The sequence below is a fragment of the Arvicola amphibius genome, chromosome 17, assembly GCF_903992535.2.
Source record: "Arvicola amphibius chromosome 17, mArvAmp1.2, whole genome shotgun sequence".
NCBI classification, from domain to species: Eukaryota; Metazoa; Chordata; class Mammalia; order Rodentia; family Cricetidae; genus Arvicola; species Arvicola amphibius.
The window spans coordinates 31,161,375-31,187,393 of record NC_052063.2 but is presented as its reverse complement, the minus strand read 5'-3'; the positions used below and the strand labels follow the sequence as shown (position 1 = coordinate 31,187,393).

General features: G+C 51.9%; 3 protein-coding genes across 8 annotated transcripts; 1 reads left to right on the top strand and 2 right to left on the bottom strand.

Moving 5' to 3' along the window:
• The first annotated feature begins 4,164 nt into the window (after positions 1-4,164).
• On the top strand, positions 4,165-7,535 carry Cd63 (CD63 molecule). Of its 3 annotated transcripts, none has more exons than XM_038314870.1 (8): positions 4,165-4,299; positions 5,112-5,188; positions 6,140-6,328; positions 6,484-6,558; positions 6,647-6,742; positions 6,854-6,994; positions 7,167-7,250; positions 7,383-7,535. In XM_038314870.1, exons 2-8 carry the CDS (start codon positions 5,123-5,125, stop codon positions 7,446-7,448), a joined length of 717 nt encoding a protein of 238 aa, XP_038170798.1. In that variant the 5' UTR covers positions 4,165-4,299; positions 5,112-5,122; the 3' UTR covers positions 7,449-7,535. The 3 variants fall into 3 exon arrangements, with proteins under 3 accessions (XP_038170798.1, XP_038170801.1, XP_038170799.1); XM_038314873.1 differs by lacking the exon at positions 4,165-4,299 and adding an exon at positions 4,314-4,337; XM_038314871.1 differs by lacking the exon at positions 4,165-4,299 and adding an exon at positions 4,504-4,586.
• A 795-nt stretch (positions 7,536-8,330) lies between these two features.
• Positions 8,331-14,558, bottom strand: Rdh5 (retinol dehydrogenase 5). 4 transcript variants are annotated; one of them, XM_038314654.1, is made up of 5 exons: positions 14,405-14,558; positions 13,498-13,837; positions 13,099-13,357; positions 8,886-9,049; positions 8,331-8,681 (listed from the first exon to the last, which is right to left on the bottom strand). In XM_038314654.1, the coding sequence occupies exons 2-5, from the start codon at positions 13,805-13,807 to the stop codon at positions 8,452-8,454; spliced, it is 963 nt and encodes a 320-aa protein (XP_038170582.1). In that variant the 5' UTR covers positions 13,808-13,837; positions 14,405-14,558; the 3' UTR covers positions 8,331-8,451. The 4 variants fall into 4 exon arrangements, with proteins under 4 accessions (XP_038170582.1, XP_038170580.1, XP_038170584.1 ...); XM_038314652.1 differs by having other exon boundaries at positions 13,498-13,842; positions 14,405-14,512; XM_038314656.1 differs by having other exon boundaries at positions 8,331-8,675; positions 13,498-13,842; positions 14,405-14,511.
• A 594-nt stretch (positions 14,559-15,152) lies between these two features.
• Positions 15,153-18,723, bottom strand: Bloc1s1 (biogenesis of lysosomal organelles complex 1 subunit 1). Its single transcript, XM_038314837.1, has 4 exons — positions 18,564-18,723; positions 17,849-17,921; positions 15,787-15,919; positions 15,153-15,352 (listed from the first exon to the last, which is right to left on the bottom strand). The coding sequence occupies exons 1-4, from the start codon at positions 18,622-18,624 to the stop codon at positions 15,242-15,244; spliced, it is 378 nt and encodes a 125-aa protein (XP_038170765.1). The 5' UTR covers positions 18,625-18,723; the 3' UTR covers positions 15,153-15,241.
• Between the last annotated feature and the right edge of the window lie 7,296 nt (positions 18,724-26,019).

The window sequence follows — 26,019 nt, the reverse complement described above, 5'->3', positions numbered from 1 at the left end:
GGGTGTGCAGGGGTGTGCATGGGTGTGGAGGCATGTGCATAGGTGTGGAGGTGTTGCACGGGTGTGCAGGTGTGTGCATAGATGTGGAGGTGTTGCATGGGTGTGGAGGCATGTGCATGGGTGTGGAGGCGTGTGCATGGGTGTGGAGGTGTGTGGGAAGGATCAGCAAGCACGTTATTGAGTAAGCTATCTCCCTGGTCCACACCCATGTATTTTTTAAGTGTAAAGCCTCCCAGAGGCTCTCTTTCTTCCTTCTTGCCCACCCATTTGTAGATGAACTAACTAATCCTTAAGAAACGGGTTCTTGATATGTTACCCAGGCTGTCTCTGAGCTGCTGTACTCAGGTGATTCCGGAGTGGCACGGACACATTGGCTTTTGTCTCTAGACTGTCCCTTGTCTCCTGAGTTTCACATCCAACCTCTGGTAAAAATGTGGCCACCTGGATACCAGTCTGGAGCTTCCTAAGTTAGGTGATGTCTCCTTTCCTGACTGCTGTCCCGTGGATGGTGGCTGTCACCCCAGTGTCGTAAGCCCAATCTCTAGGCTCATGCTACCTTCTCAAGGCTTCCTATTACCCTTTTTCCCATGTGTTTGCCTTTGGGACATACCCAAGGTAGCCTTGGGTGATGGAACTAGTAATAACTGGTAACTCACCATCCTGTTACTCTTCATCTTTCAGCTTCGTTTACTGTCTCCCAGTATTCCAAACACAGTTCAGGCGTGACGTGGCACCCTTCCATATTTTAGCATGCACCTTCAAAGAGTTAGACAAATTTTCCTGCATTATCATATCACTGTCAAAGCTAGAAAACTTTATTTTATTTTTTTTTGCATTGATAGAGACAGAACCCAGGGCCCTGAACATGATAAACACGTGGTCACCACTGAGACTCCCCTCTCCAAGCCTGATGAACTGCTGATGGCTAATTCTCACTCCCCATCCCCGAAGCTGAGAGTCTCCTTTTTTTTTATTCAGCAAGTTTACCTTGGAGAATACTACCCACCTTGGAGTCTACTCTCCCCCAGAGCTCTTGTGGCTCACCAGGAGTTTCTGCCCTCCTTCAGTGTGCATAGAACATGGCAGAGGACAGACCAACTCTCTTTCTCTCCTTGCTGCCCTGTGCCCAGTACAGGCCTGGCTTCTGGTAGAAGCACAATAAGAAAACCCATGAATACTCTTTTCTAAGGCATCTTGACTTCTCCTCCATATCCTGCGGTGATAAGGGAGAGCCAGGTCTCAGATGTGCTTGGTGTACTCTTCTGGGAGTAATTCTGGCAATTGCTTCTCGGCCCAGCCAGCGCAGCACAGCCTTATCTTTGCATTTTCCTTCCCAGTGGATTTACGTTGTCTGGGAAGTGAAGCCCTGAGTCAACGTGTCAGGGCAGACGAGGTCCCGAGGAAGGTGAGCACAGCTGTATTGAAGACTCCGGTGCCACAGACCCAGAGGAATCGGGTTCATGTGTGGGTGCTGAGTTCACAGAAAGCATCAGACAGTAGCTCCCTCCCACCTGCTGTTTTACAGCCCGAGGCCACTCCCCACAGACGGCTCCCACCCCTTCTCATGCCACTGTTCAGTAAACACAGTAAACGTGCTGAGTGCTTCTCCATCAGAAAGCACACATGCTCCACCCCGTGCCGGCTTTTCTGTCCATGTGCCTGTACTTTCTTTATCTCTCCACTAGCCCAGTCAGCTCTCCAGGGCTCGCTCTGTGCTGGATGAGGCAGCATTGTCGGGGGGCTTCATTAGGACACTTCTCTCTCTTTTTGGATTTTTTTGAGACAGGGTTTCTCTGTGTAGTTCTGGCTGTCTTTTAACTCACTCTGTAGGCAAGACTGGCATAGAACTCTCAGAGATCCGTCTATCTCTGCCTGCCAAGTGCGGGTCCACTACCCCTGCCTGGCTTTATGACATTCCCATACATGACTATTTACCCCTGTTATTCCTTCTATTTATTTTTAATTTTATTGGTGTTTTTGCCTGTATATATGTCTATGTGAGGGTGGGGGATCCTGGAGTTACAGGCAGTTGTGAGCTGTCATGTGGGTGATGGGAATTGAACCCGGGTCCTCTGGAAGAGCAGTCAGTGCTCTTAGACACCAAACCATCTCTCTGGCCCCCTGTTATTCCCTCTTATTCACCCTCTGTTTTCTTTTCTCTTCCACATCCCTAACAATAATCCTGCATTTACTACCATCTCCTCTTAAAAATACCAGCACTCGGGAGGCAGAGGCAGGCGGATCTCTGTGAGTTCGAGACCAGCCTGGTCTACAAGAGCTAGTTCCAGGACAGGCTCCAAAGCCACAGAGAAACCCTGTCTCGAAAAACAAAACAAAACAAAAAAAATACAGACTCCACATAAGGGAAAACATGCGATGCCTGTCTTCTCGAGACCTCCAGGTCTGTCTGTTCTCATGCATCTTACCTTTCTCTCTATGCACAGTGTATGTCTATGTATGGTGCGATGCGAGGTCAGGAAAGGACGCCTCATTTTAAGGTGTTACATTTGTTTATGCTGTGGAAAGATGTGTTGTACTCTTTTACACTGTATTTGTTTCACTCTGTGAAATTGTGTTACTTTGCCTGCCTAAAACACCTGATTTATTTATTTATTTATTTATTTATTTTTTTTTTTTTTTGTTTTTCGAGACAGGGTTTCTCTGCAGCTTTAGAGCCTGTCCTGGAGCTAGCTCTTGTAGACCAGGCTGGTCTCGAACTCACAGAGATCCGCCTGCCTCTGCCTCCCAAGTGCTGGGATTAAAGGCGTGCGCCACCACCGCCCGGCCGCCTGATTGATTTAATAAAGAGCTGAACGGCCAATAGCAAGGCAGGGAAAACTTAGGTGGAGCTGGCAAGGAAAGAGAATGAATAGGAGAAATCGGGGAAGATGGAAGGTTGAGGAGTGGGAACAGGGAGCAGGGAGGACTCTAGGGGGCCAGCCACCCAGCTACACAACAAGCCTTGGAGTAAGAAGAAAAGAAAGGTATACAGGATAAAGATAAAAGTCCAAAAACAAAAGATAGATGGAATAATTTAAGAAATTCAAAATTCATCCTGAACAATTTAGCGAGGCACAAGTCAAGCTAAGGCCAGGCATTCATAAGAATGAATAATAAGTCATTGTATATTTATTTGGAAGTTGAGTTGTGGGTCTCCAAAGGGCAAAATATAAAGAATTAAAAAAAAACAAAACCCAAAATCCAAAAAACTACATTTTGGTGCCCAACTTGGGGCCTGATAAAGCCTTGAGTTCTAATTCTTCCTTCCTTCCTTAACCTTCTTTCCCTCCGTCCCTCCCTTCCTCCGTCCCTCCCTCCCTCCCTTCTTTTTTTCTCAAGATAAGGTTTCTCAGTAGCTTTGGAGCCTGTCCTGGAACTCGCTCTGTAGACCAGGCTGGCCTCAAACTCATTGAGATCTGCTTGCCTCTGTCTCCCTGAGTGCTGGGATTAAAGGTGTGGGCCACCACTGCCCGGCTCTAATTGTTTCTTAGTGCACACTTTCTCCTCTTCAGACTCACCGAGCAACTCGCAGAAGGAGCTGTTGTGGAAATAACAGAGCTCAGGCTAGGAGTGTGAAGGTTGCTTCCCTTTCGGCTTTTCATGACAGCTCCTTAGGGAACCATCGGTGGCACAAAGGAGGTCTGACAGGGTTTTTCTACCAAACAACCCAAGCTGTCCTTGAACTAGCTGTTGTAGACCAGGCTGATCTCGAACTCACAGAGATCCGCCTGCCTCTGCCTCCAGAGTGCTAGAATAAGAGCGTGATTAAAGCTTTGCCATTTTTCTGATGAGAAGAGGAACAAGAGGGGGAAGTTTATTCGACAAACGCCTTGCTAGCCTTGGTGCCCTTTCTCACATCTCCTTCAACCACTGGCTGACTCAGGAGCTAGGGAGCGCAGACTTTGTTCATCTTTTCCCAGAAAAGTGGACCGGCTCAAGACGAGGGCTTCCTCTGGTTTCCTCAGCCCAGGAGTCCCAGAAAATGGAGAAGTTGGGACCAGAACACCCTAGTCTAGAATGCTAGGGGACTGCTGGGACGTGAAGCCAGGGGCTTTCTGGAACTGTTTACTCTCGCCCCACCCAATGCACCGCTCTCTGCGGGCTCGGGAATGGGGGCGGGGGCTCGAACCGGGACGGAGCGGGAGGTGCGTAGCTCTCGTGACTCTCGGTGGGGGTTGCAGTCGGCCGAAGGCCATTTTGACACTTGGCCTCGTCTCTGCCTCTGGGCAACTCTGGGCGGCCCCTCCGTCCTCTGGGGCAGCGGGAACCGGCCGGAGCCGGGTTCTGAAAGGGGCCCCGGGAAGCCTGGGGTCCGGCGCCCGGCTCGGGCTTTCCGGGTAGGGGCCACGTGGCCCTGCCCGGGCGGGGGGCTCGCCTCCCCCTCGCCCGCCAGCCCTGGTGACTCAGGCCGCAGCTGTTCCCGCGTCACGAGGGAGGCTGGCGGCCACCCCGCGGGGGAGGGGGCTGGCTGGAGCCGGGGCGGGGCCGCGCGGCAGGCGGGGCGCGAGCGGGGGTGGGGGGGCGCAGGCGGGGAGACGGCGGCTGACCCGCGGCCGGAGAGCATCGTGCGACGTCGGGGAGCGCAGGTGAGGCCGGGGCGGCGCGTGCCGAGGGCCCCCGGGGGCGCCCCGGGGGGCCGCGCGCCCAGCCGCCCGCGAGCAGCCCGCTGCTCGCTCGGGCCCTCGAGCAACTTTGCCTCGAAGTTAGCGACGCCCGCGGGGCGCCAGGCGCGCCGCCCCGGGGGTGAGGCCCTGGCGGCTCCGGGGTCGCGGCCTGCCGAGCGCAGGCGTCGGCGCTGGGCGGCGGCCGGCGGGGGTCGCAGTCCGGATCCGGTGCGGCGCTCGGCCGCCGGGGTCGAGGTCTGCACGGTGCCCGGCCGCGCCCTCCGTGCGTCCTGGGATCCCGAGGTCCCGCTCGCTGCGCGCCCCCCCACCCCACCCCTGTGCGGCCGCCGCGCGGAAGGGACAGGGAGACGTGGATCTGAGCGCGGGTTTCCGGGTGGGAAGGGCCGTGGTGGGGGCCGCGCAGGGAAGGCTGCGAGGGCCGGCGGGGAGCTGCCGAGCTGGTGCCCCCTCGGCCTGATCCGATCCCTGTGCTTTCCGCGGCCCCAGGCCCAGCAGCCATGGCGGTGGAAGGAGGAATGAAGTGTGTCAAGTTCTTGCTCTACGTTCTTCTGCTGGCCTTCTGCGTGAGTAGTGGGGGTAGAGGGACGGGGTGCGGGGAGTCTTGGAGCGGGAGCCATGAGGGGTGAGGGACCTAGGAATGAAGGCAGCTGGAGGCCAGATGTGGAAGGAAAGCCCGAAGAAACGGTCCAAGGCAGAACGCACCCCTTTCCCGCTGGCTTTCCGGGACCTCGGGGGAAAGTTTGGCCAGAGAATGGCCACCCTAGATGGGCAGCACCCCCGCTCAACCCCCTCCTGGCCCTTCCTGTCTGGTGACCCAACCATTTGTGATATGGGGTAGTGGGGCAACCTGCCAACGGTCTGATGGTATCGCCACGGGGCTACCCCAATCCCCACCCTGTGTATTCATCTCTCTTCTCTACCCTCTCATGGAGGTGGGGGAAGGAAAGGCTCAGCCTACTTTCTTTTGCTCCTGGCTTGAGAAGCTAGTGTTTGTTCAGAGTGGGGCCACTTTTACCCCCCTCTTTCTCCCTGGCCTAGCTGGCCCTAGGACCTTAGTCACTGGAGTGAGGGGGCAGTTCTGGAGAGAGTCTACCCGAGTGGTAGAAAGTAATCCATGTGAAGAGCCATTTACAGGAAGGCGTGACACCTGATCCCCCTCCCTGAGTGTCTTGACCGACTTCCCAGCCTTCCCTGTGGGGCACAGATGGGCAGACTGCCTTCTTTACAGTCAGGGCTCCCTGGAGGTGTTAATCTGCTTTCTGGGACAGGCAGTGGTGGTGCACACCTTTAATCCCAGCACTGGGGACGCCGAGGCAGGTGGATCTCTGTGATTTCGAGGCCAACCTGGTCTACAGAGCGAGTTCCAGGATGTAACAGAGCTGTTACACAAAGAAACCCTGTTTCTAAAAAAAAACCAAAACCAAAAAAACAACAAAAACAAACAAAAATCTGTTTTCTGGGTGGAGGTCAGGTGTGAGGGCGAGGATCTGACCAAACCCACCTTTTCCCCTCAGGCCTGTGCGGTGGGATTGATTGCCGTTGGTGTAGCAGCTCAGGTTTTCTTGAATCAGACTATCAGCCAGGAGACCACACCGGTCTCCTTGTTGCCTGTGGTCATCATTGCAGTGGGCGCCTTCCTGTTCCTGGTGGCCTTTGTGGGCTGCTGTGGGGCCTGCAAGGAGAACTCCTGTCTTATGATTACAGTGAGTGGCTGGGGGGCAGCGTGACTCCTGTGACGCCGGAGGGCGTTTTTGTGGTGAGGTGGGTGGGTGGGTGAGGAGCACCAGGAATTGACTGGGTCAGAACAAGCCTCTTAGATGCAGACGTCAAACCCGACGCCTGTCCTGTGCTTCTGCAGTTCGCCATCTTCCTGTCTCTCATCGTGCTTGTGGAGGTGGCTGTGGCCATTGCTGGCTACGTGTTCAGAGACAAGGTAAGCAGGGAGCAGGGGAGCCCTGGCTCGGGTCACCCTGGGACTCTAGGGCCTGAATTCTCTCTCCAACATGCTTTCCTACTCGTAGGTGAAGTCAGAGTTCAGCAAGAGCTTCCAGAAGCAGATGCAGAATTACCTGAAAGACAACAGAACGGCCTTGGTTCTGGACGGGTGGCAGGAGCGAGTGAGTGGGAAGGCCAGGGAGAGGGACCGTGGGGATGGAAGGTCCTCATCTCTGGACTGAAGTGGAGGTTTGATTGAGCAGCTTTCCTCCCTACCCTCCTCATTCTCCTAGTTTAACTGCTGTGGGGCTAACAACTACACAGACTGGGAGACCGTCCCTGGGATGGCCAAGGACCGAGTCCCTGATTCCTGCTGCGTCAACGTCACTGTGGGCTGTGGGACTGACTTCAAGTTACCCACGATCCATACTCAGGTAGGGAGAAGACATTAGACCGGGGAAACTTGGGAAATGTTTCAGGAGGCAGGAGAGAGGCTAACGGGATCAGGGCTGGGGCCGAGCTCCAGGGAGGAGAGGGCTGGGAGATGGAATAGGAGGGAGGGAGGACATCTCTTTCTGTTGGTATTCATGCTCGCTTTTCCCTCAGGGCTGCGTCCAGAGCATGGGGGCCGAGCTGAGGAAGAATATATTGCTGGTGGCTGCGGCAGCCCTGGGCATTGCTTTTGTGGAGGTGAGGAACGCTGCGGTCTGGGGTCTGAGTCAGTGCAGGGCATCTGGGGAGCCTGGGCAGAGTGGCCCTTGGATGGGTTTGGGGAAGCTGACCCTGACTCCCTCCCACCCTCATCTCTATCTTTCCTTTTAGGTCCTGGGAATCATCTTCTCCTGCTGTCTGGTGAAAAGTATCCGAAGTGGCTATGAAGTAATGTAGGGGGGGTCTGGTCTCAGATTCTGTCTTTCCATCTAAGGGATTCTCCAGGTTTTTCAATTAAACGGATTATTTTTTCAGACCTGAAAAGGAGATGGTCTCAGTTTATCTTAGAGTGAAGGCTGGCCCCTTCCTTTACCTTCTCCCAGTCCCTGCCCTGGGAATAGGCAGGCATATTTAGGGGGTGTTGGGGAAAGGAGTCTTTTGTTGGTGTTGGCTGGGTTGGCCGTGGGAGAAGTGGGGACCAGAGGAGGAGATGTCAGTGTCCCCTCTCTGAGCCCTGTTTTGTGTTGTCTGCTGGGTCTCTTCAGTGTTCCTAGAGCATTTACGAAGCCATATCTTGCATAAGACCAAGGGATTTTTTTCCACAAAGGGCCTACATGGTAAAGCCTGGCCCATGTCTATTTTGGACAACTTTTGGCCTTCTGATGCTTTGAGGGCCAGTAGACTCCTCCCTCTCAGTCCTTGAGGAGGCCTGGCTCCTTTTTCGAATGGTTGTTTGAGACCTATGGGGCCAGTGTCCCGATTCGTGCATTAGATAATAGGAGAATTTAAGTATTTCCTTCTTCCATGGAAGCCACCCAATCCGGCTCTGAGCATTTTCATCACCTGCCCTTCTGTCTGGCAAACATTAGATAATGCCCTGCCAGGTGCAAATGAATGCTCACTACTCCACGCAGAAAAATCGGACAAAAGTGCCCTCTTGTGGCCATCTCTCCAAGTGCAGCTCCAAAAAGCCTAAGTGGAAGGTAGTTCCTTACACCCCCCCCAGTGGACAACAGAAGTTTTGCAGGCAGTAAAGAGTCCCAGCTCTAGGCAGTTTAGGGATTTAAGATACTAAATCTTGTCAGGCTCGCACGAGTACCTTCACTTCTGTCCACCTGCTTTTCCTTTTAAGACAATACATATTTATTGAGAGCCAGCTTTGTGCCAGGAACCAGGCAGCACCAGAGTGGAGACAGAAATACATGTTATGCCCTTCACAATCAGCCCTGGCAAGTTGGAATCAGGAGACTGACTGGGCAGGCCGGGGAAGGATCCGGGTGAGCACAGAGTCCACCAGGCTGGCCGGAAGGTAGGAGGCAGGCAGCCAGAGCAGCTTGGCATCCCAGCCCGGGCTGTAGCGGGTTCGGGGGTGACGAGCAGTCAGGGCATGCTCCAGGCAGCTGGTCACCTTCGCTAGGTCAGGGTCACAGATCAGGTTCATGATGCGGCGCTGCACTCGGAGATCTGTATCTTGGAAGATGCCCGTAGTTAGTGTGCGCGTGCTTCCTCCCTCCCCGCCATCCCTCTTAGGCTGTCTTATAGATCACCTGGGCTGGCTGCCCAGTTTGGGAAGCGACACCACCTCCCTCTGCCTGTCCTTTTCCTCCCTACGAGGCCTGACCTTCCTGGCCCTCTTTTTCCCACCGTGCACTCAATATGGGCCCAGCTACTCACAAGAAGTGAGGAAGGTTTCCCCGTAGTGGGCCCGTGTCGCCGGTGGTAGCTGGGCCCAGCAAGCCTTAAGCGTGTTTTCCAGACTCTCCAGGCTGGTCACAGGGGTTCGGAAGAAGCCAGGCTCCACGATGGATACTTGTACTCCAAATGGAGCCACGTCCCGCCTGGAGGGTGGGCAGAGGGGTCCTACGAGTGAGGGATCTGAGGTGTGACAGTATAGGGACGTGCATCCTGACGGGAACGGCTATTGCTGGTTGGCCTGGGATGGGGAGCGTGGGGATCTTCTTGTTTTTCTCCCTGGCACTGAGGATAAACCTAGGGCCTGTGTATGGTGGACCAGCATACACGCCACACCATCACCAGTGAGGGCTGGGACCTCTCACTTTGTTTTCCTTATATTCTCATTTTTAAAAGCCTGCTGATTATTTATGTGCGTTGCATGAGTTCATGAGTATGCAGGAGCCTTCATTGGTCAGGTGTCAGGTCCCTTGCAGCTGGAGTTACAGCTGTTGTGAACCACCCACCATGTGGGTGCTAGGGGACCAGTCTGCTCCTCTGCAAGAGCAGATTTTTTTTAAAATATTTATTTATTTATTTATTATGTATACAATATTCTCTCTGTGTGTATTTCTGCAGGCCAGAAGAGGGCACCAGACCCCATTACAGATGGTTGTGAGCTACCATGTGGTTGCTGGGAATTGAACTCAGGACCTTTGGAAGAGCAGTCAGTGCTCTTAACCTCTGCACCATCTCTCCAGCCCGCAAGAGCAGATTTTAATCACTCTTATCCTCTGAGTCACCTCCCTGACCCCTTGTTTTTGTGTTTTGAGACAGAGTCTCACGTAGTCCAGGCTAGCATTGAACTGGTAACTTCTGTCTCTGCCTTCCATGTATTGGGATTATGGGTGTGAGCCGTTATGTTAGCTGGATATTTCTCTCTCATTTTTTAAAACTTATTTTATGAGGCAGGGTCTCACTGTGTAGTCTAGGCCAATCTTTTTGTGTATGTGTGTGCCACTGTTCATGTCTGGATGTCTCAGGACAGCTTGGTTTTCTTCTACCACGGATGTTCACTACACTCAGGATGTCCGGCTTGTAAGGAAGCGCTCAGCCATTTTGCTGGCTTGAAAGAAAAAAAAAATTTTGAGATCGGTTTTCATGTAGCTTGAGGTTGCTATGTAGAAGTTGGCCTTGAATGTGCTAGGATTACAGGCCTATATCACTGTGCTGGGGCGGGGGGGGGGGGGGTTGTTTTGTGGCCCAGGCTGGCCTCAGTCTCCTGCCTCAGCTCCCTAGTCTTGGAATTATGGGTGGGTCTCACTAAACACATCTCTATTATGTATTTTATCCTGTTAACTAGATTAATGGTTAGCAAGCTGTATTTCCTTTACTTTGGTGGTGGTAGGTGCTTGGGATCAAGCCTAAAGCCTCACGCTGCTAATTGTAGTCCAGATTAACTCTGAATTCAGGATCTTTCTGTTCGTTCCTGTCTTCAAAAGATTCATGTAAATGTGTGCATTGTGTGCACACGTGTATGTGCATGTGTTTGCCCATGTGGGAGTTTATTTGTACATGTGTGCATATGTGTGTGCATGTGTTTGCACATGTGTGTGCGTGTGTGCACATGTGTGTGCATGTGTTTGTACATGTGGGAGTGTGTATGCACATACACAGGAGAGGGCATCATGTTACATGGGTATGGGTCCTCATGATCACACAGCGATCTTAACTGGTGAGCTTCTCCCCATCCCATCTCTTACTTTTTCTTGATAGTAAATTTTGACATACTATAGGCCAGACAAAATTAGTGTTTTTGTTTATTTTGCTACAGGGTTTTACCATGTAGCCCTGGCTGGACCGGAACTCATTATGTAGACCAGGTTGGTCTCAAACTCAGGGATACTCTTGCCTCTGCCCTGCGTGCTGGGATTAAAAGGTGTATGCCACAATATCTGGCAAAATTAATGTACTTATATAACCATTTACAATGTAACTATTTAAATATATAAAAACCATTATTGGCCTGAAGGCAGCTGAGCCCATGTGGTTGATAATTGCAGGCCACCAGTTCTTGATCTAGAGCCTTGTAAGGTTGAGACCTGAGTATTGGGTGTGGGGACTCTAGACTGGTATTAGCTGGCAGGTGACTTGATAGTTCGGGTAGGGATGCATCGTGCCGCCCTGTTCTGGCCTGGGCTGAGACCCAAATGTATCTGTTTCCATGATGCTGACTGGAAGAACAGGCAAGGGGACAGAGGCAATGAAATTATCTGTCGGGAACTGCTCCCATGGCCATCTTAGCTCCTGACAGTCCCACCGACTTTGAGCATTGTCGTTCAGATGTGTCTGTGAGTCTGAGGCCAGTCTAGGCTACAAAGTGATACCCTATCTCAAGAATAAAAGGAAAAAGGACAGGAGAACTGGCTCAATGGTTAAAAGCATTAGCTGCTCTTCTAGAGGACCCAGGTTCGATCCCCAGCACCTACATGGCAGCTCACAGCTGTAACTCCAGTTCCAGAGGATCTGACACCTTCATATAAGACATACATGCAGGCCTGATGAAGGAATGTCTATATGTTACTTTCATTATTAATAAAGAAACTGCCTTGGCCCTTTAAGAGACAGAAAATTAGGTAGGCGGAGTAGACAGAACAGAATTCTGGGAAAGAGGGGGAGATGCTTCAGGCAGTCGCCATGCTTCTCCTATCCGAGATGGACGCAGGTTAAGATCTCTCCTGGTAAGCCACACCTTGTGGTGCTACATGGATTACTAAATATGGGTTAAAGGAAGATGTGAGAATTAACCAATAAGAGGCCAGGCAGTGTTTAAAAAAATACAGTTTCCGTGTAATTATTTTGGGTAAAGCTAGCCGGGTGGCGGGACACAGCCCTGCAGCTCCATCTACACAGGCCAAACACCAATACACACACATTAAAAAAAAAGGACCTCCTGGTCTATCTCTAGTAGACCCTGTCTCAAAATTGAAGGACAGACCTGGTCTAGGGGTGTGTCTCACACTCCTACTAATTAGTCCCACAGTCATAGCTATTCATACAGGATGGGTAAGAGGATGGAAAGAAAAATCCTAGTTTTTCTGTTAATGAGGAGGCAGGTGATGGTGGTGCCTTTAATCCTAGCACCCGGGAGGCAGAGGCAGGAGGATTTCTTTGAGTTCGAGGCCAGCCTGGTCTGCAGAGCAAGTTCCGGGATAGCCAGGGCTACACAGAGAAACCCTGTCTCAAAAACAAATAAACAGCAACAGTGCTGTGCGGCTGGCGGGATGACTCATCGAGGAGGAAGGGCTCCCGCCTTGCCTCGCCACCTCAGAGAGAACAGACTCCTGTGGGCTTACTTTGACATGCACACCATGGCAGCTGTACATTCATGTGTACATGCGTACACACAATAAATATGTATGTGTGTCTGTTTTATGTGTGCATGTATATGTGTGTGTGTGTGTGTGTGTAAGTAAATGCCATTTAAAAAAAATGACAAAAGGTTTTCCCCAACATCTAAGGCACTGATGGGTTCTTATACATACCCCACTTTGCTCTGAACCCCCATGAGGCAAGTCTCACTCTGACTTAACAGATTTGGAAGAAAAAAAACAAACCTAAAGAAATAACCTCGTTAGGTGTGTGGTGACTCACATCTGTAATGCCAGTGCTCAAGAGGCTGAGTAGGAGGACTGCTAAGAATCTGAGGTCAGCCTGGACTACGGAGGGTAACCCTGACTCAAAAATCAAGTAGGTTGGACAGTGGTGGTGCACGCCTTTAATTCCAGCACTTGAAAGGTGGAGGCAGGCAGATCTTGGTGAGTTCGAGGCCAGCCTGGTCTATAAAGCGAGTTCCAGGACAACCAGGAACAAACCCTGTCTCGAAAAACTGCAGGAAAAAAACAAAACAAAAGTCCCTGCTTGGTGTGGTGGTGCTCACACACCTTTAAGCTCAGCACTAGGAGGCAGAGGGGCAGAGGCAGGCTGATTTCTGTGAGTCCCAGCTCAGTCAGGATGGCACAGTGAGACTTGCCTCAAATAACACACACAAGTGTAAGCTATTTAAGGACATAGCTTGTAGGTGATAAAGCCTGGGGTTTCAGCTCTCTATAACCCTGTCTCCTCTTCCTGTTCTGGCCCGTGCCAGCATCCAGTGTACCCGTTGGAGTAAGATCCCCGTCCCTCTCCAGGCTGGGCTGGAGCTGTGCACCCTCACCTCAGGCTGTCCGAGAAGGCCTCCAGGCCAAACTTGGAAACACAGTAGCCCCCGCCATTGGCTGCTAAACGACCCAGGACGCTGGTGATGTTGACCACCCGGCCCCGGGCCTGCTGTAGCAGAGGCAGCAGGGCAAGGGTGACCCCGATGGGACCCAGTGTGTTCACGGTCAGCACACGCTGGAAGTCATCCCGTGTCAGCCATGGTGTAGGCCCGATGACCCCAGCCACACCAGCGTTGTTCACCAGACCAAAAAGCCCTGTGGGGAAATGACAGACACAGGCTGGGGTTCTGGGAAGGTTTCCTTCCTGGGAGGATTTGAACCCCATTCCTCCCCACAGCCCCAGTGACTCCTGGGATTACTGTAGAGACCAGGTTCCCGGGGGCTCCACTACTCACCAGTTTCTCCGACGTGGGTCTTTACCCACTTGGCAACCTGCTGGACATTCTGGGCATCGGTGACATCCAGCAGTGTTGTGTGGAGGCGGGAGGAGGCCATCCGCTGTAGGTCCTCTGCCCCAGAGGGGGTCAGGCAGCCAGCCAGGACTTGGAAGCCTTTCTGGTCAAGTTGCAGTGCCAGAAGGCGCCCAAAGCCTGAGTCACAGCCAGTGATGAAGATGAAAGCATTGCTGGCAGGCAGTCTCTGCCGGTCTCTGAGCAGCCACAGCACCGCCCACAGCAAGGCACCCAGAAGCAGAGGCAGCCACATGGTTAGATGCGATGCCCTGCAGATGGCAGCCTAGACTGGGCGGGAAAGCTTGTCATTCCCTCTGTCCCTTCAGCCCTGGCCCCTACCGTCTACTACGCTGGAAATGTCTGGTCTGAGCAGACAAACCAAGAAACCGTCTGCTAGGCAGATGATTGGCAGGTTAGGGCTTATTGTGCCAAACAGATGTGGACACACACGAGCAAGCTAACGTTTGTAGCTAATGAAATCAACCTGAGCTGGCTCTGTACAGACGTGTTGTGTGGGGGCAGAGGGACCTGGAGTGCCACTGTACCTTCTACTAATCCACCAACACCAAGACCCTCTGGGTGCATCCTTGCCTGACTTCTGGAGTCGAGAGCCTTGCATTTCAGCCCCGGCGGCCTCAAAGTGGAGCTGGACACCTTCACTGTCTTGGAACCTGTTTTCTCATTTAGCAAACTGCGCTACGGTACCCACCAGGGCCACCTCAGCACTGTGGGAGATCAAAGGGCTTCTGTGTGAGGACAGTGCGTGAAGCTGGAAGCATGAACGATCAACACATGCCGTCCCTAGCAAGTCTTTTCAGAGCACCCGTCCCGTTCCCACCGCTCCACTCACCTCTGGGCAAAGCTGGCAGGCTTTTTCGTCTGCTTAAGAGACTTTGCTCCCAGCCTTCCCAGGCTCCCACACTCGCTACAGTTAAGGCCAAAGTCTGGAGGGGTGGACTCTTGCTGCGGAGCAGGGGTGTTAAGTGTCTCCGTGTTTGGGGGGGCGGTGAGGGCAGTGATGATGAGGAGGAGCTAAGAGGCTGAAGCCTGCCTGGCTGAAGCTAGGTTTTGGCAGAGGGCAGCTCTGCCCAGGCCCCCCTTAGGCTGTCTTTCTCAGCCTGGCCTCTTGACCGGCTATGCTACTGTCTCCTAGGAGGTAGGAACTACTAAGGATGGCAGCTTCCCCTCTCTGTGGGTGGCCCCAGACCTGTTTTTTTTTTCCTTCTCAGCCCTAAAGTGCCCCCAGGAATTAATCTCCCACCCGGCCCAGACTCATGACACTGCTTAGCGGCAGCCGGGAAGAGCATGTGAGCTTGTGATGGGGCAGAGAGCCAGAGCCGAGGACTAGGTCTGCTCCCTGCCTTAATTCCCTGTAGGAAACTCCAGTCTGGAAGTAGAAAGTTTTGAGCAGAGGCCTCCTCTGGGCAGGGATGAGGAAACTTCCGGCTCAGCCAAAATGCACCTGCACCAGGCTCAAGGAAGAGTAGGCGCAGGAAGAGGAATATTGTCGCCCTCCACAAAAGGCACTGGTCCACAGGGAAACAACCTGGAAACCCCACTACCATGCAGGAGTTAGTGACTCTGTCAAACACACCACACAGAATGGAACCTTATGTTTTATTTGTGGCCTACCAGTCTCCCTCCCATCCGGGAGGGTAAGAAGAGGGTTTTGGGGAGAGGAGAGAGGCTAGGACGGCGCAGACTGCAGCTGCCCTTTGTAGACATATTCCAGTGCGGTGGCAATGGTGCGCATGTCCAGCTCGATGCTCCGAGCCCAGTTCTCCACATCCCCAATTTCCTGGGAAGGGGAGAGGAGATTGGAGGCTAGGAATCAGGGTGGATAGATTATGCCTCCTAGGCTGAGGTGGCTCACTCAGATATACCAGCTGCTTTTCTGTCTGTCTGTCTGCCTTTCTTTGAGACAGATTACTGCAACATTACTCAGGTTGGCTTCCACTCTGGGCTCAAGCTATCTTCCTGCCTCAGGCTCCAGGGTACTTGGTACGACTGGATTATGTACCATACTGAGGGTTTTCTGTAGAACCCAGGGCCCTAAACATGTCACTGAGCCACATCCCCAAATCCTGCCTTCTTTCTGACTTTTCTGACACCGGAAGGAATATCTGGGACCGCTCCCACTTCCTCATTAACCCTGAGTCTGAGACAGTTATGTGACTGAAGCTAGCCACTGGGGGCTCAAATAAAGGCAACGATGTGTTGAGTGTGGCCCACCTTAAGTGCCTGGTTGAAGTTCTCCACCATTCCAATCCACTGGCCTGTCTGCTTGGCAAACTGGGCGGCCTGGACCTGTAGGGTCTTCACCTCATGGTCCAGCTTTCTCTGGTTCATGTAAGCCTGGGCCACACTAAGGATTGGAGGAGGAGGAGGATGTCAGCTCATCTAGTTCATAGGGCCTATGACCGTGCTGGGAAGATCAGCCAGGAGGTAGGGCTGGGGAAGCCTTGGGATTCTGGCCTTTAGCTGGGTATGATCCTAATGAAGCAGGCTCCTTACAACTCTAAGGGTCCTAAGAAAGCCAATCTGGGAGCTAGAGGAGACATACCATTCCTTATCCTCTCAAGGAGTTTCTGTAGCTGAGATGGGGCAGGGAGGGTTAACCTGGGGGAGATCCCCGAGGAAGAAGCTAGAAGGGAAAAGGGAGCGTGGGAAAATTTAGCAGCAGGGACACATCTGGCAGTGATTTGAAGGTCCGGGTTCTCAGCAAGAAGCTGGGAAAGGAACCAGGCCCCTCCCTGAATCTGGGGTGAGATGGGAGAGTAAGCCCCCTCCTCAGGAACCCTGGGTCAAATAAGCCTGTCCCAGGAGATTTTCTTGGCCTTCTCACGCCCACTCCCTCTGAGATGGGGTCTTATGTGGCCCAGGAGGACCTCACATTTGCTATGGGGATGAAGCTGGCCTTGACCCAATCCTCCTGCCTCTACTGTCCAAGTGCTGGGATTACAGGCGTATGGCCACTTGCCGTCACACCTAACTCTCCCACTCACACTCCTTTCACCCACAAAGACGAGTGAACACACACACACACACACACACACACACACACACACACACACGACACACTCCTGTCCTTATGCTCTGGGCAACACTTCTTTTCTGGTCAATCAAGGTCTGGCTGTGGTTGCCATGACTACCAAGGGGTTGGTGCTCTGACTTTTTTGCTTTTTTTTTTTTTTTTTATGTAACTGCCGTTCCCTCTCTGACTAGCATTCCCGATCCCAATGCTCTAGGTCAGTAAGGAGACTCCACTTCCGGTGCCACCACCCACTGGAATGTGTGTGTGGGGGTCCGAGAAAGCGGTCAGGGCACCTGACAAGGGCTGAGACAGACCAAGCCTTTGTTTCATTTTTCTGGAGAATAGGAGCTGTGGGTAGCAACACAAAACCCTTTCTAATCTGGATTTGGCTTAGCTGCCCTCGAAGCTTGAATGCGGGGTGGCATCTAGCAATAGAAAAGAGAGAAATCCGGCCAGCCTCACAAATGGTAGCAAAGGTGCCAATGTGGGAGCATTGGGAGGGGACAGCTGTCTGGAGACCAAAGAGACCAGAGGCCCCAACCACAGCCATTTTCCACCTAATCTCTCAGATGAGTAATGGAGATGACCCCAAGCCCTGCACGTCTCCCTTGGATGACTCAGTCTCTGGACTTACAACAGAGCTGTTCTGCTTGCCCTGAGTGGAAGGCATAGTGTGAGCCTCCTTTCTTCCCATAGGCAGACTATCAAGGCACCATCTCTACGCTCCTCTGAGTCACGCATGTCCAGGAAGTCTCTTTGCCTATCATTGGCCTCCTCACTCAGGGATGAGGCTGGGGATAGAGTCCCTGGAGACCCAGAAGAAAGGGAAGAGACAGCCTGGTTTTGTCATAGCTCTTGGCATAGGCTCTTCCTCAGTTCTACCAGCTGGGCCCTCTTGTTCCTGCCAGTTGTTTCCCAGGCTTGCCAGAGAGTAGGAGGGAAGGAAGGAAAGCGGGATGTGGTGAGACAGGTTGTCCTTCCCTCCCACCCAAGTGACAGCTGGATTTAAATGGGTGAATCGAGTTCGCCAGGTGGCATCAAGTTGTGCCAGGGAGGTTGGTATGGGGAGGGGGAATTCTGGCAACTTTCCTGACCACTGCAGCTGCTTAGGGGTCAAAGCTGACTCAGGTCTCCGTGAAGTAAATTAGGGGGAGGGAGGTCAGCGGAGTAACTGGGGCACCGGGATCCTTTAGGAGAATGGTCCAGACTTTGTCTAACCAGGGTGGATGGAGGAAACGAGCTGAGGGACGAGGTTCATACCCCACATTGAGGTGATCCACCAAAGCTTCAGTCAGGCAGGTCGCTGCAGTGATAGCCTCTCGCCTCCTCTTCTCTGGGGAAGGGGAAAGGGATTGGAGCAGATTTCGTATTTAAGAGGTGGTGCCAAGGGGTTCCCTACGCACTGACTACTATTCTGGAAAGTTATTATTCTGGTCAACTAACGTCAGACCTTTAAAAAAGAACCTCACAAACATAAAACAAACCCCTTTATTTTGGAGGTGAGGAAACTGGCACCCTGCGAGGGGAAGGGACCCCCTCAAGCACGCCCAGGCCTCTTCCCAGACACCCTTTCTCCATTACTTTGGGCAATGGATTGGCAACCAGATTCCCAGTCCGGGCCTTAGGATCCGCGCTTCACAGTCTTGCTGTGGTGGCAGACCGGCTGGAAGCCAGCCACTGGGCGGCCCCAACTCCCTCCCACTTCCGGGGTGAGAGACTGCCTGGGCCAATGGGCACCGCGTGTCAAGAGCCAGGGGCGGGGCTCAGACGTCGCCTCGGCGGGATCTGGGAGCTGCCGAAGGGACCCGAGCGGGTTGGCAAGGGAACGGAGTTTGCACAAGTGCCCCAGTTCCCTGCCCTGCACTCGGGTCGCCCGCTAGCCGGCGCCCTCCCCTTGATTTGGGAGGTTGCCCGGGCCCCAGGCTTCCGGCAGAAGCCAGGCCGCGGCCGGGAGGGCCGATGGGACTGCGCTCACCCTGCAGCTCCTTGCGTTCGTTCTGCTTGGCTTGATGTTCTTTGAGCAGGCGGGACAGCATGGTCGAATCCGGCTGGGTTTGGGTACAACGGGCCCCTCCCTCGGGCTGCGGGAGCTGGGTCGCGCCTCCGCTCGCCAGGGCGGGGTCACGTGGCCGCGGCGTCACGTGACGCCGGAGCCGCCCTCCGCGTTTGTCGTTGGTAATTGGTAGTGCATCTCTAAAGGAGGGAAGTGGAGCGGGGAAGTGGAGCGTTGGCTGGTGTGTGAGCTGATCTTTAATGGGGCTCATTTTTCAGAGTTGGAAGTGCTTTCCCGTTTGGTCAGTCTGAGGCGTCGGTTTTCACATGCCCAGGCCGTCAGGCCCCGGGAGGGTTGGTGGCCTCTTGCTGTCCATCCCAGTTCTGAGATTATTGGGGTAGCAGAAGCTCTCCAAACTCATTGAAATTCTTTTCCTTCCCTCACCTTCCTTCCTGGCAGTGCTGGCCGGTTCGCTGTGCGTTCCCAGGTCCTCTCCTTCCTTTCCAGCCCTCTCGTCATCTTCCCCACTCCACCAAGGTTCCTTCAGCTCTGGGTAATCACGGTAGTGAAGCATTTTAAGGCACCTCTAGCGGCCTTCTATGGAGCTTTGCTAAGGCTGCGGGCTGTGAGTGGTGAGCGTGCAAGGCCATCCCTGTCCTTTTGTGGTCAGGGAATGCGAACCCATTTTAGCCGTGGCAGAAGTCTAAGTGCTGCAGCCAAAGTGCAAGGTAAATTATGCAGTGCCTCTCTGACGAAGGAGGAATGCTTCCAGGATTAATTCCAGCAAGAAAAATTATAAACATCATCAATTTATTGCTGTTGTTACATTCTCTTTCTGTCCCTTGCTCTGCCTCTCTGCTTGCCTGCCTGCCTGTCTGTCTTTCTGTCTGTGTTGTCTCCCTGTGCTTTTCAGGATGGCCTGGAATTCAGGAACCTTCTGATTCAGACCCGCAAGCAACTGGGCTGTGGGGTGCATTACAAGTGTGCAGACATGCCGGGTGGTCGTGGCGCACGCCTTTAATCCCAGCACTTGGGAGGCAGAGACAGGCAGATCTTTGTGAGTTCGAGGCCAGCCTGGTCTGCAAGAGCCAGTTCTAGGACAGGCTCCAAAGCTACGGAGAAATACTGTCTCAAAAACAAAAACAACCCCCCCCCCCAGAAAAAAAAAACAAGTAGTGTACAGACATACCTCATTGAGGTGGCAGGAGGCTTTCATCCTAGCACTTCCAAGGCAGAAGCTGGGGGATCTCTGTAGATTCAAAGATAGCCCCTGGTATACATATATAGCAAACTCCAGGGCCGTCAGAATTACATAGTGAGATCCTGTCTCACTATTAACTGTCAAAATAACATTAGGAACTTTCATTTTCTATTATTATTATTATTATCATTGTTATCATCATCATCATCATCATCATCATCATTGTTTGTGTGCCCACAGTGCCAGAAGAGGGCACCTGATCCTCTGGAGCTAGAATTCAAAGCAGTTATAAGTCACCTGTTGGGGTGGTGTGAGCTGAACTCAGGACCTCTGAAAGAGTAGTGTACTGGGTTGTGTGTCAACTTGACACAAGCTACAGTCATCAGAGGAAGGATCCTCCTTGAGATCCAACTGTAAGGCATTTTCTCAATTAGTGGTCACTGGGAGAAAGCCCAGCCCATGGTGGATGGTGTCATCCCTGGGCTGCTGGTCCTGGGTTCTGTAAGAAGGTGGACTGAGCAAGCCAGGGGAAACAAGCCAGTAAGTAGTTCCTTTCCATGGCCTCTGCTTCAGCTTCTGGGATCCTGCCTTGTGTGAGTTCCTGTCCTGACTTCCTTCAGTGATGAACAACAATGTTGAAGTGTAAGCCAAATAAACCCTTTCCTCCCCAACTTGTTCTTTGGTGATGGTGTTTGGTTGCAGCACTAGAAACCCTGACTAAGACAGTAGCAAGAGGTTTTAACTGCTAAGCCATCTCTCCAAGTACCCACAATAAACTTTTTAAGTAGGGACTGGATTGGATGTAGCTCAGTGGTGGAGTGCTTGACTAGCGTGTTTAAGACTCTGAGTTTAATCCCTAGCACTACATACAAAGGCTAAATAAAATGTTGGATAATATGTATGTATCTATGTCTATCATAAACACTTCCTCGGCATTCATAATAGGCCAAGCGCTTTGTGTGTTCATTTGATTCCTCGGACAATGCTGTGTAATATTGCTGTCATCTCTATTGCGCAGATGAAGAGTCCGAGGTAGAGCTCAGTTAAATAATGGAGCTCTGAATAGACAGACTTAGGATGCACATTCAAGCTGATTCTAAAGCCCGAGAATGCATTCCATAGACCTCAGAAAGGGGAGACCCTAAACGCTTTTCAGGGGAGCTTGCTGGGTGTGATGAACTAAAGGGAACCCTGGAAGGGGAGGAGCGTTTGGGAAGAGGCTCTGTTCTCTGTACCGGTTGGGTTGATCGGAAAGAGTGAGAGCATCACAGGGCAGCATGGCCCAGGCTCCTCCCCCTCCTGCTCTGGTCCCTGCTTCTTACAGCAGTGAGCAAGCAAAAAATAGGCAGAATGGAAGATGCCTGGTGCTTCACTCCCAAAGCTTTGGGGCTTGAGAGAGAAGGGTTTGGGTTGGCTGGGTACCAGAAAAGAGAGGCATAATCAAGAGAGATACAGACGGTGAGCTAATGAGAGGGGTTGGTACTGGGAATGTCAGGAGTGACTCAGAGAAAAGATCAGGGTCATCTTGTATTCCCCTGACCTACCTTGGCACAACATCCTGACGTTCTTCACACTAGAGACTGCCAGGGCTACAGACACCAGTCTCTGCCCTTCTTTCCCACATCCCAGCTGTTCCTCTGCCCGAGAGCTGGGAAGTGGACGTGGGGTGCCTATATCTGGGAACTCCAACTGATCTCTACAGGGTCCTCTTTAGTCTGGTCTTCCCTTATTTACTGTGTGACTCTGGTTTCCGCTGTAGTTGAAGCTCATTAGCTCTAGCTGACTTTGGCAAAAGTGGGACACAAGTCTCCAGAGGATGGCTCCTCTACTTAAAATTCCCCCCTCTCCCACCATGCCCTTCCCCCACCCCTCCCTTCCCCTCCCCTCTCTATAGCTTGCTTATGTGTATATTTATTAATTTCGCTCCCCCTCCTCCTCCTCCTCCTCCTCCTCCCATCTCCTCTCTCTCTGTAGCATGCTTTTGTGTGTTTGTCTGTATTGCTTGGGTCTGAGTGTGTGTGAGGCACACGTGTGTGTATGGAGCCTGGAAGTTGACCCCGAGTGTCTTCCTCAATGGTTCTTTACTTAGTTTATTGAGGCAGGGTCTTTTTTTAAAAAATATTTATTTATTTATTTTCTGTCTGTGTATATGTCTGCAGGCCAGAAGAGGGCACCAGACCCCATTACAGATGGTTGTGAGCCACCATGTGGTTGCTGGGAATTGAACTCAGGACCTCCGGAAGAGCAGACAGTGCTCTTAACCACTGAGCCATCTCTCCAGCCCCTTGAGGCAGGGTCTTTTGCTGAACCCAGGTTCACCAGTTCTGGCTAAACAAAGCAAACACATGGAACCCCACAACAACCAACCAAACAAAACCCGAAATCCCCCAAGTAAACAAAGTAAAAACATGAATTTGAAATGGCATTCTGCTCACTTCCCTGTGTGATTTTGCACCCGGCTTCTTTTCCTTTGGAACGAATGCGTGCGGCTTCTTATTCCCGTTTTCTCACCATTTCCTTGTTTCTTTGAGGTCTCTCTCAGAGTTAGCTTTATTGAACAAACTCCAAATTGAGCATCCAGGCCAAACCTTAGTGCGGGAACTGCTGAGTTGTTAGGGGTTGGGCGAGGACTGAGTGAGGGTGGACATGGAGGGAGTGGAGAAGCTTCACATACTAGGAAGTTTGGCTGGGCTTCAAGAGAGGGGGCTCTTGGCAGTGTGGCCAAATTCCAAATGTTGGTCTAAAGCCAGCGCTCAAAGAAAAGGGCCCTAAGATGGTCTAAATGGCTCCCTGTGGGAAGTGACCCCTTGGTCCTCTTTCCAACATACAAGAGTTTCTTTTGGGTCCCTGAGAAGCAGAGTGGTCAAGCCATCTCCCTCCGGACTTCACTCAATCACATTTAGATTCTTTCTTTCCCAGCCACTCCCAGCATGAGCTTTGGCTACAGGCAGAATTCAGAGGCCTGCAAAGGCTTCCAGCGCTGGAGAGTTGGGTGGGGTGAGTGAGAAAGTCCTCAAGCTGTGTGTCTTGGGGAGAGAAAGCCCGACCCTTGACACACACACTCCAAGCCTCTGTTGCCAGAGGGGGGTGGAGGGTGAAGTGAACCGTGGGGTGTATCCTCTAGAAGTGCCTGCTTATACGTTAGAGACGACAGCTGAAAAAAGTATGTATTGGGGAGCTGGCAAATAGGGGTTCCATAGACAAGTGAAGAAGGTATTTAGGGAATCAGGAAGGGACGGGAGAAAAGGCCACTGTCTTTGTGGGGTATGGACGTTTCTCAACTAAAATATTTCTGGAAATAGTTTTAGACCAACAGAAAATTGCAAAAGTAGTGTGCTAAGGGTCTGAAGACCTTCTGCTCAGTTTCCTGAATGTGCCATTGCACTATGACATCAAAACCCCGAAGCTGACATCGGTACAATGCTGTTAACAATCCACGAGCCTTATTAAGTTTTAAATAAATCTTTAAAAAAAAAACCCAAACTCGTCATGTATGTATTCATTTGTGCTTGAGGACTGTGCACTTTTCCCCCCCGTATAGATTCAGTCTCCACCACTGTACAGAGCCTGCAACTGTGAAGGAGCTGCCCTGAGCTGCCCCTTAATACTTGGACTTACCGCCCCCCCCCCCAGTCTTCATCCCCTGGCAGACACTCATGTGCTCTTTATCTGTATAATCTTGTCATTTTGAGAATGTTATATCAATGTTATAATGCAGTACTTTTGCGTACGCGGTGTTGGGAATCATAATCATGTATGCTAGGCAGGGGTTCCTCCACCAAGCTATGCTCCTGCCCTGAGCTCTCCTGGATTTTTAGGCTGGCCTCACACTAAAGATCTTGCCTATGAGGGTTTGGATGGAAGGAGTGCAGTACCATGTCCAGCTTTGAGCATTGCTTATTAATTTTACTAATTTCTAAACTCTTTTTTTTGAGACAGGGTTTCTCTGTAGCTTTGGGGCTTATCCTAGAACTAGCTCTTGTAGACTAGGCTGGCCTCGAACTCACAGAGATCCTCCTGTCTCTGCCTCCTGAGAGTTGGGACTAAAGGCGTGCACCACCACTGCCCGGCTTAATTTCTAAACTCTTGACTCAAATACAAGACGTTTTCTGGCAGGATGTCTAGTGTCGATCTCTTCCCCAGCTCTCTGGGTTTCTCCAGTCTCTTTATGTCTGTTCACCTACGGTGCAGCTCAGCACCGCAACGTTCTGCTCTGGATTATCCCGTAGGGAAATATATTTGTCTTCATTACTAAGCTGGTCCAGTAGTCCTGTGTGTTCTTTCCCTCCCTTGCCCCACTATTTATAGCCAGGCTAATTTTGGGTGACCAATCTCTCTTATTTTCTGCTTCTTCCTCCTGTAGCGGGTGAGGTGACTTCTCAAATATTTGGGCAGAGGAGGTCAGAAGCAGATTCTTGGCATCTGATTTCAGCCTCCGATTTATGGGAAGTTGGTGGAACGCAGGGGAGTGCAGACCAGACCGAGGCAAGTGAAGCTGCAGGTGCAGAAAGGAAGGCAGCTGGGGCTCTAACGAGGCTTTGACCTGAGTCAGAGGCCTGGGGAGGAGTCATCAGCACTGGGCTCCATCCCGGTTTTGCTCCTCTGTGTGTTCATAGCATCTCTTTTCTGCTGATTGGGGCTCTGAGACACAACACACTGGAGAGGAAACGCGGGGGGGGGGGGACACTGAAGGGAGAACCCTGGTAGAGCCAGCCTTGCATGTGTGTCTGTTCATAGCAACTGTTTAGAGGGGTGCTGCAGCCCTGCAGAGCATAAAGAAAATGCCCAAGCTAGCATCTGCATTTAACTCACCTGGCAACAAACACTGTCCTGTGGTCGGAGCAAGAGCCCACAGTTCCTTTTTCTCTGCTGAAGAAGTATAACCCTGAACACAGGAGAGAGATGTGAGGACATGGGAAAGGGAAGAAGAGAGTTCTCAAGAATATGGGGTATTTGTAGGGCAGAGACAATAGTGACAACGAGAAATGGTCTTGAAAAAGGTCTCAAGAGCGACGTACCCGATAAGGGGTGGGGTGGTAAAAATAGGATTTCAAAGTAAGCGTCAAGAGTGCCATACACAAGGCCGGGCGGTGGTGGCGCACGCCTTTAATCCCAGCACTCGGGAGGCAGAGGCAGGAGGATCTCTGAGTTCGAGGCCAGCCTGGTCTACAAGAGCTAGCTCCAGGACAGGCTCTAGAAACTACAGGGAAACCCTGTCTCGAAAAACAAAAACAAAACAAAAAAAAAGAGTGCCATACACAAGACCAATGCCTGGTGAGAAAGAGAAACCAGGGGGCAAAGTGGAAGGCTGTGAGGCTACCATTTTGCCAAATTACTTCCCATCTAGTCCCTGGCACTGTTTCTTGATTAGAGTTATAAATAGCAGAGAGATGAGAAAAAAGTCCCCTCCCTTTGCATCTATCCCAGAGTGGGGGAAGGGAAAGGAAGCCGGGTAGGCCTTTGGGTCTCTGTGAAGAACTCTTCTTGTTTTTGAGAAAAGGTCTTTTGTGGAGATCTCTTTTCTGATGCCCAACTCCCGCCTGAACCAGTCCCAAACCCCGTGCCCCCTTTTGATTTATTTATTGACACACCATCTCACTTTGTAGCCCTGGCTATGTAGACCAGGCTGGCTTCCTTGGGTCTATCCCGTGCTGAGGTTACAGGTGTGGGCCACAAAGCCTGTCTTCCCCTCTTTGTTTTGAGACAGGGTATCACCCTGTAGCTCTGCCTGGAACAATCCTTGTAGACCAAGCTGGCCTCGAAGAGACAGAGATCTGCCTGCCTCTGCCTGCCGAATGCTGGGATTCATAGGTGTGCCCCACCTTGCCCAGTTTGCCATCCCTTATCATTATGCGGGAAAAGCCCAGTCCCTGGAAAGATCTGATAGCAGGACACTCCCTTTCTGTGCCTTTGTCTTTCATCTTTATCGCCTTTTGACCCCCTCTTCCCTCTCCACATTTCTTATTTTACTCGTTTTTTTTTCTTCCTTCCCTGAAGACTTTGAGCTAACTCTTCGCCTTCCTCTTGCTCTCCTTTCTTTTTTTTTTCTTTCTTTTCTTTCGTTCCAGTCTCCACACCTGCTGAGTGTCTTTCTTTCTGAGCCTCTGCTTCTCTCTGGTCCCTAGAACGCAGACGTCGTGACTAACTGTTTGTGGGCTCTGTGGCACGGGGAGCGGTTTGATTCCTACAGCCTAAGAGGTGTGCTTTGCTATTCTGTAAAGGACCATGCCGGATCGA

Coding starts and splice junctions, on each gene's coding strand:
- Cd63 (XM_038314870.1), top strand. CDS start 5,123: ATGGCGGTGGAAGGAGGAATGAAGTGTGTCAAGTTCTTGCTCTACGTT. Junction 5,189..6,139: donor TTCTTCTGCTGGCCTTCTGC/GTGAGTAGTGGG, acceptor TTTTCCCCTCAG/GCCTGTGCGGTGGGATTGAT. Junction 6,995..7,166: donor TACCCACGATCCATACTCAG/GTAGGGAGAAGA, acceptor CTTTTCCCTCAG/GGCTGCGTCCAGAGCATGGG.
- Rdh5 (XM_038314654.1), bottom strand. CDS start 13,807: ATGTGGCTGCCTCTGCTTCTGGGTGCCTTGCTGTGGGCGGTGCTGTGG. Junction 13,358..13,497: donor GACCCACGTCGGAGAAACTG/GTGAGTAGTGGA, acceptor ATTTCCCCACAG/GGCTTTTTGGTCTGGTGAAC. Junction 9,050..13,098: donor GCCTTCTCGGACAGCCTGAG/GTGAGGGTGCAC, acceptor CCCACCCTCCAG/GCGGGACGTGGCTCCATTTG.
- Bloc1s1 (XM_038314837.1), bottom strand. CDS start 18,624: ATGCTGTCCCGCCTGCTCAAAGAACATCAAGCCAAGCAGAACGAACGC. Junction 17,922..18,563: donor CGAACGCAAGGAGCTGCAGG/GTGAGCGCAGTC, acceptor CCCCTTCCCCAG/AGAAGAGGAGGCGAGAGGCT. Junction 15,920..17,848: donor GTGGATCACCTCAATGTGGG/GTATGAACCTCG, acceptor TCCAATCCTTAG/TGTGGCCCAGGCTTACATGA.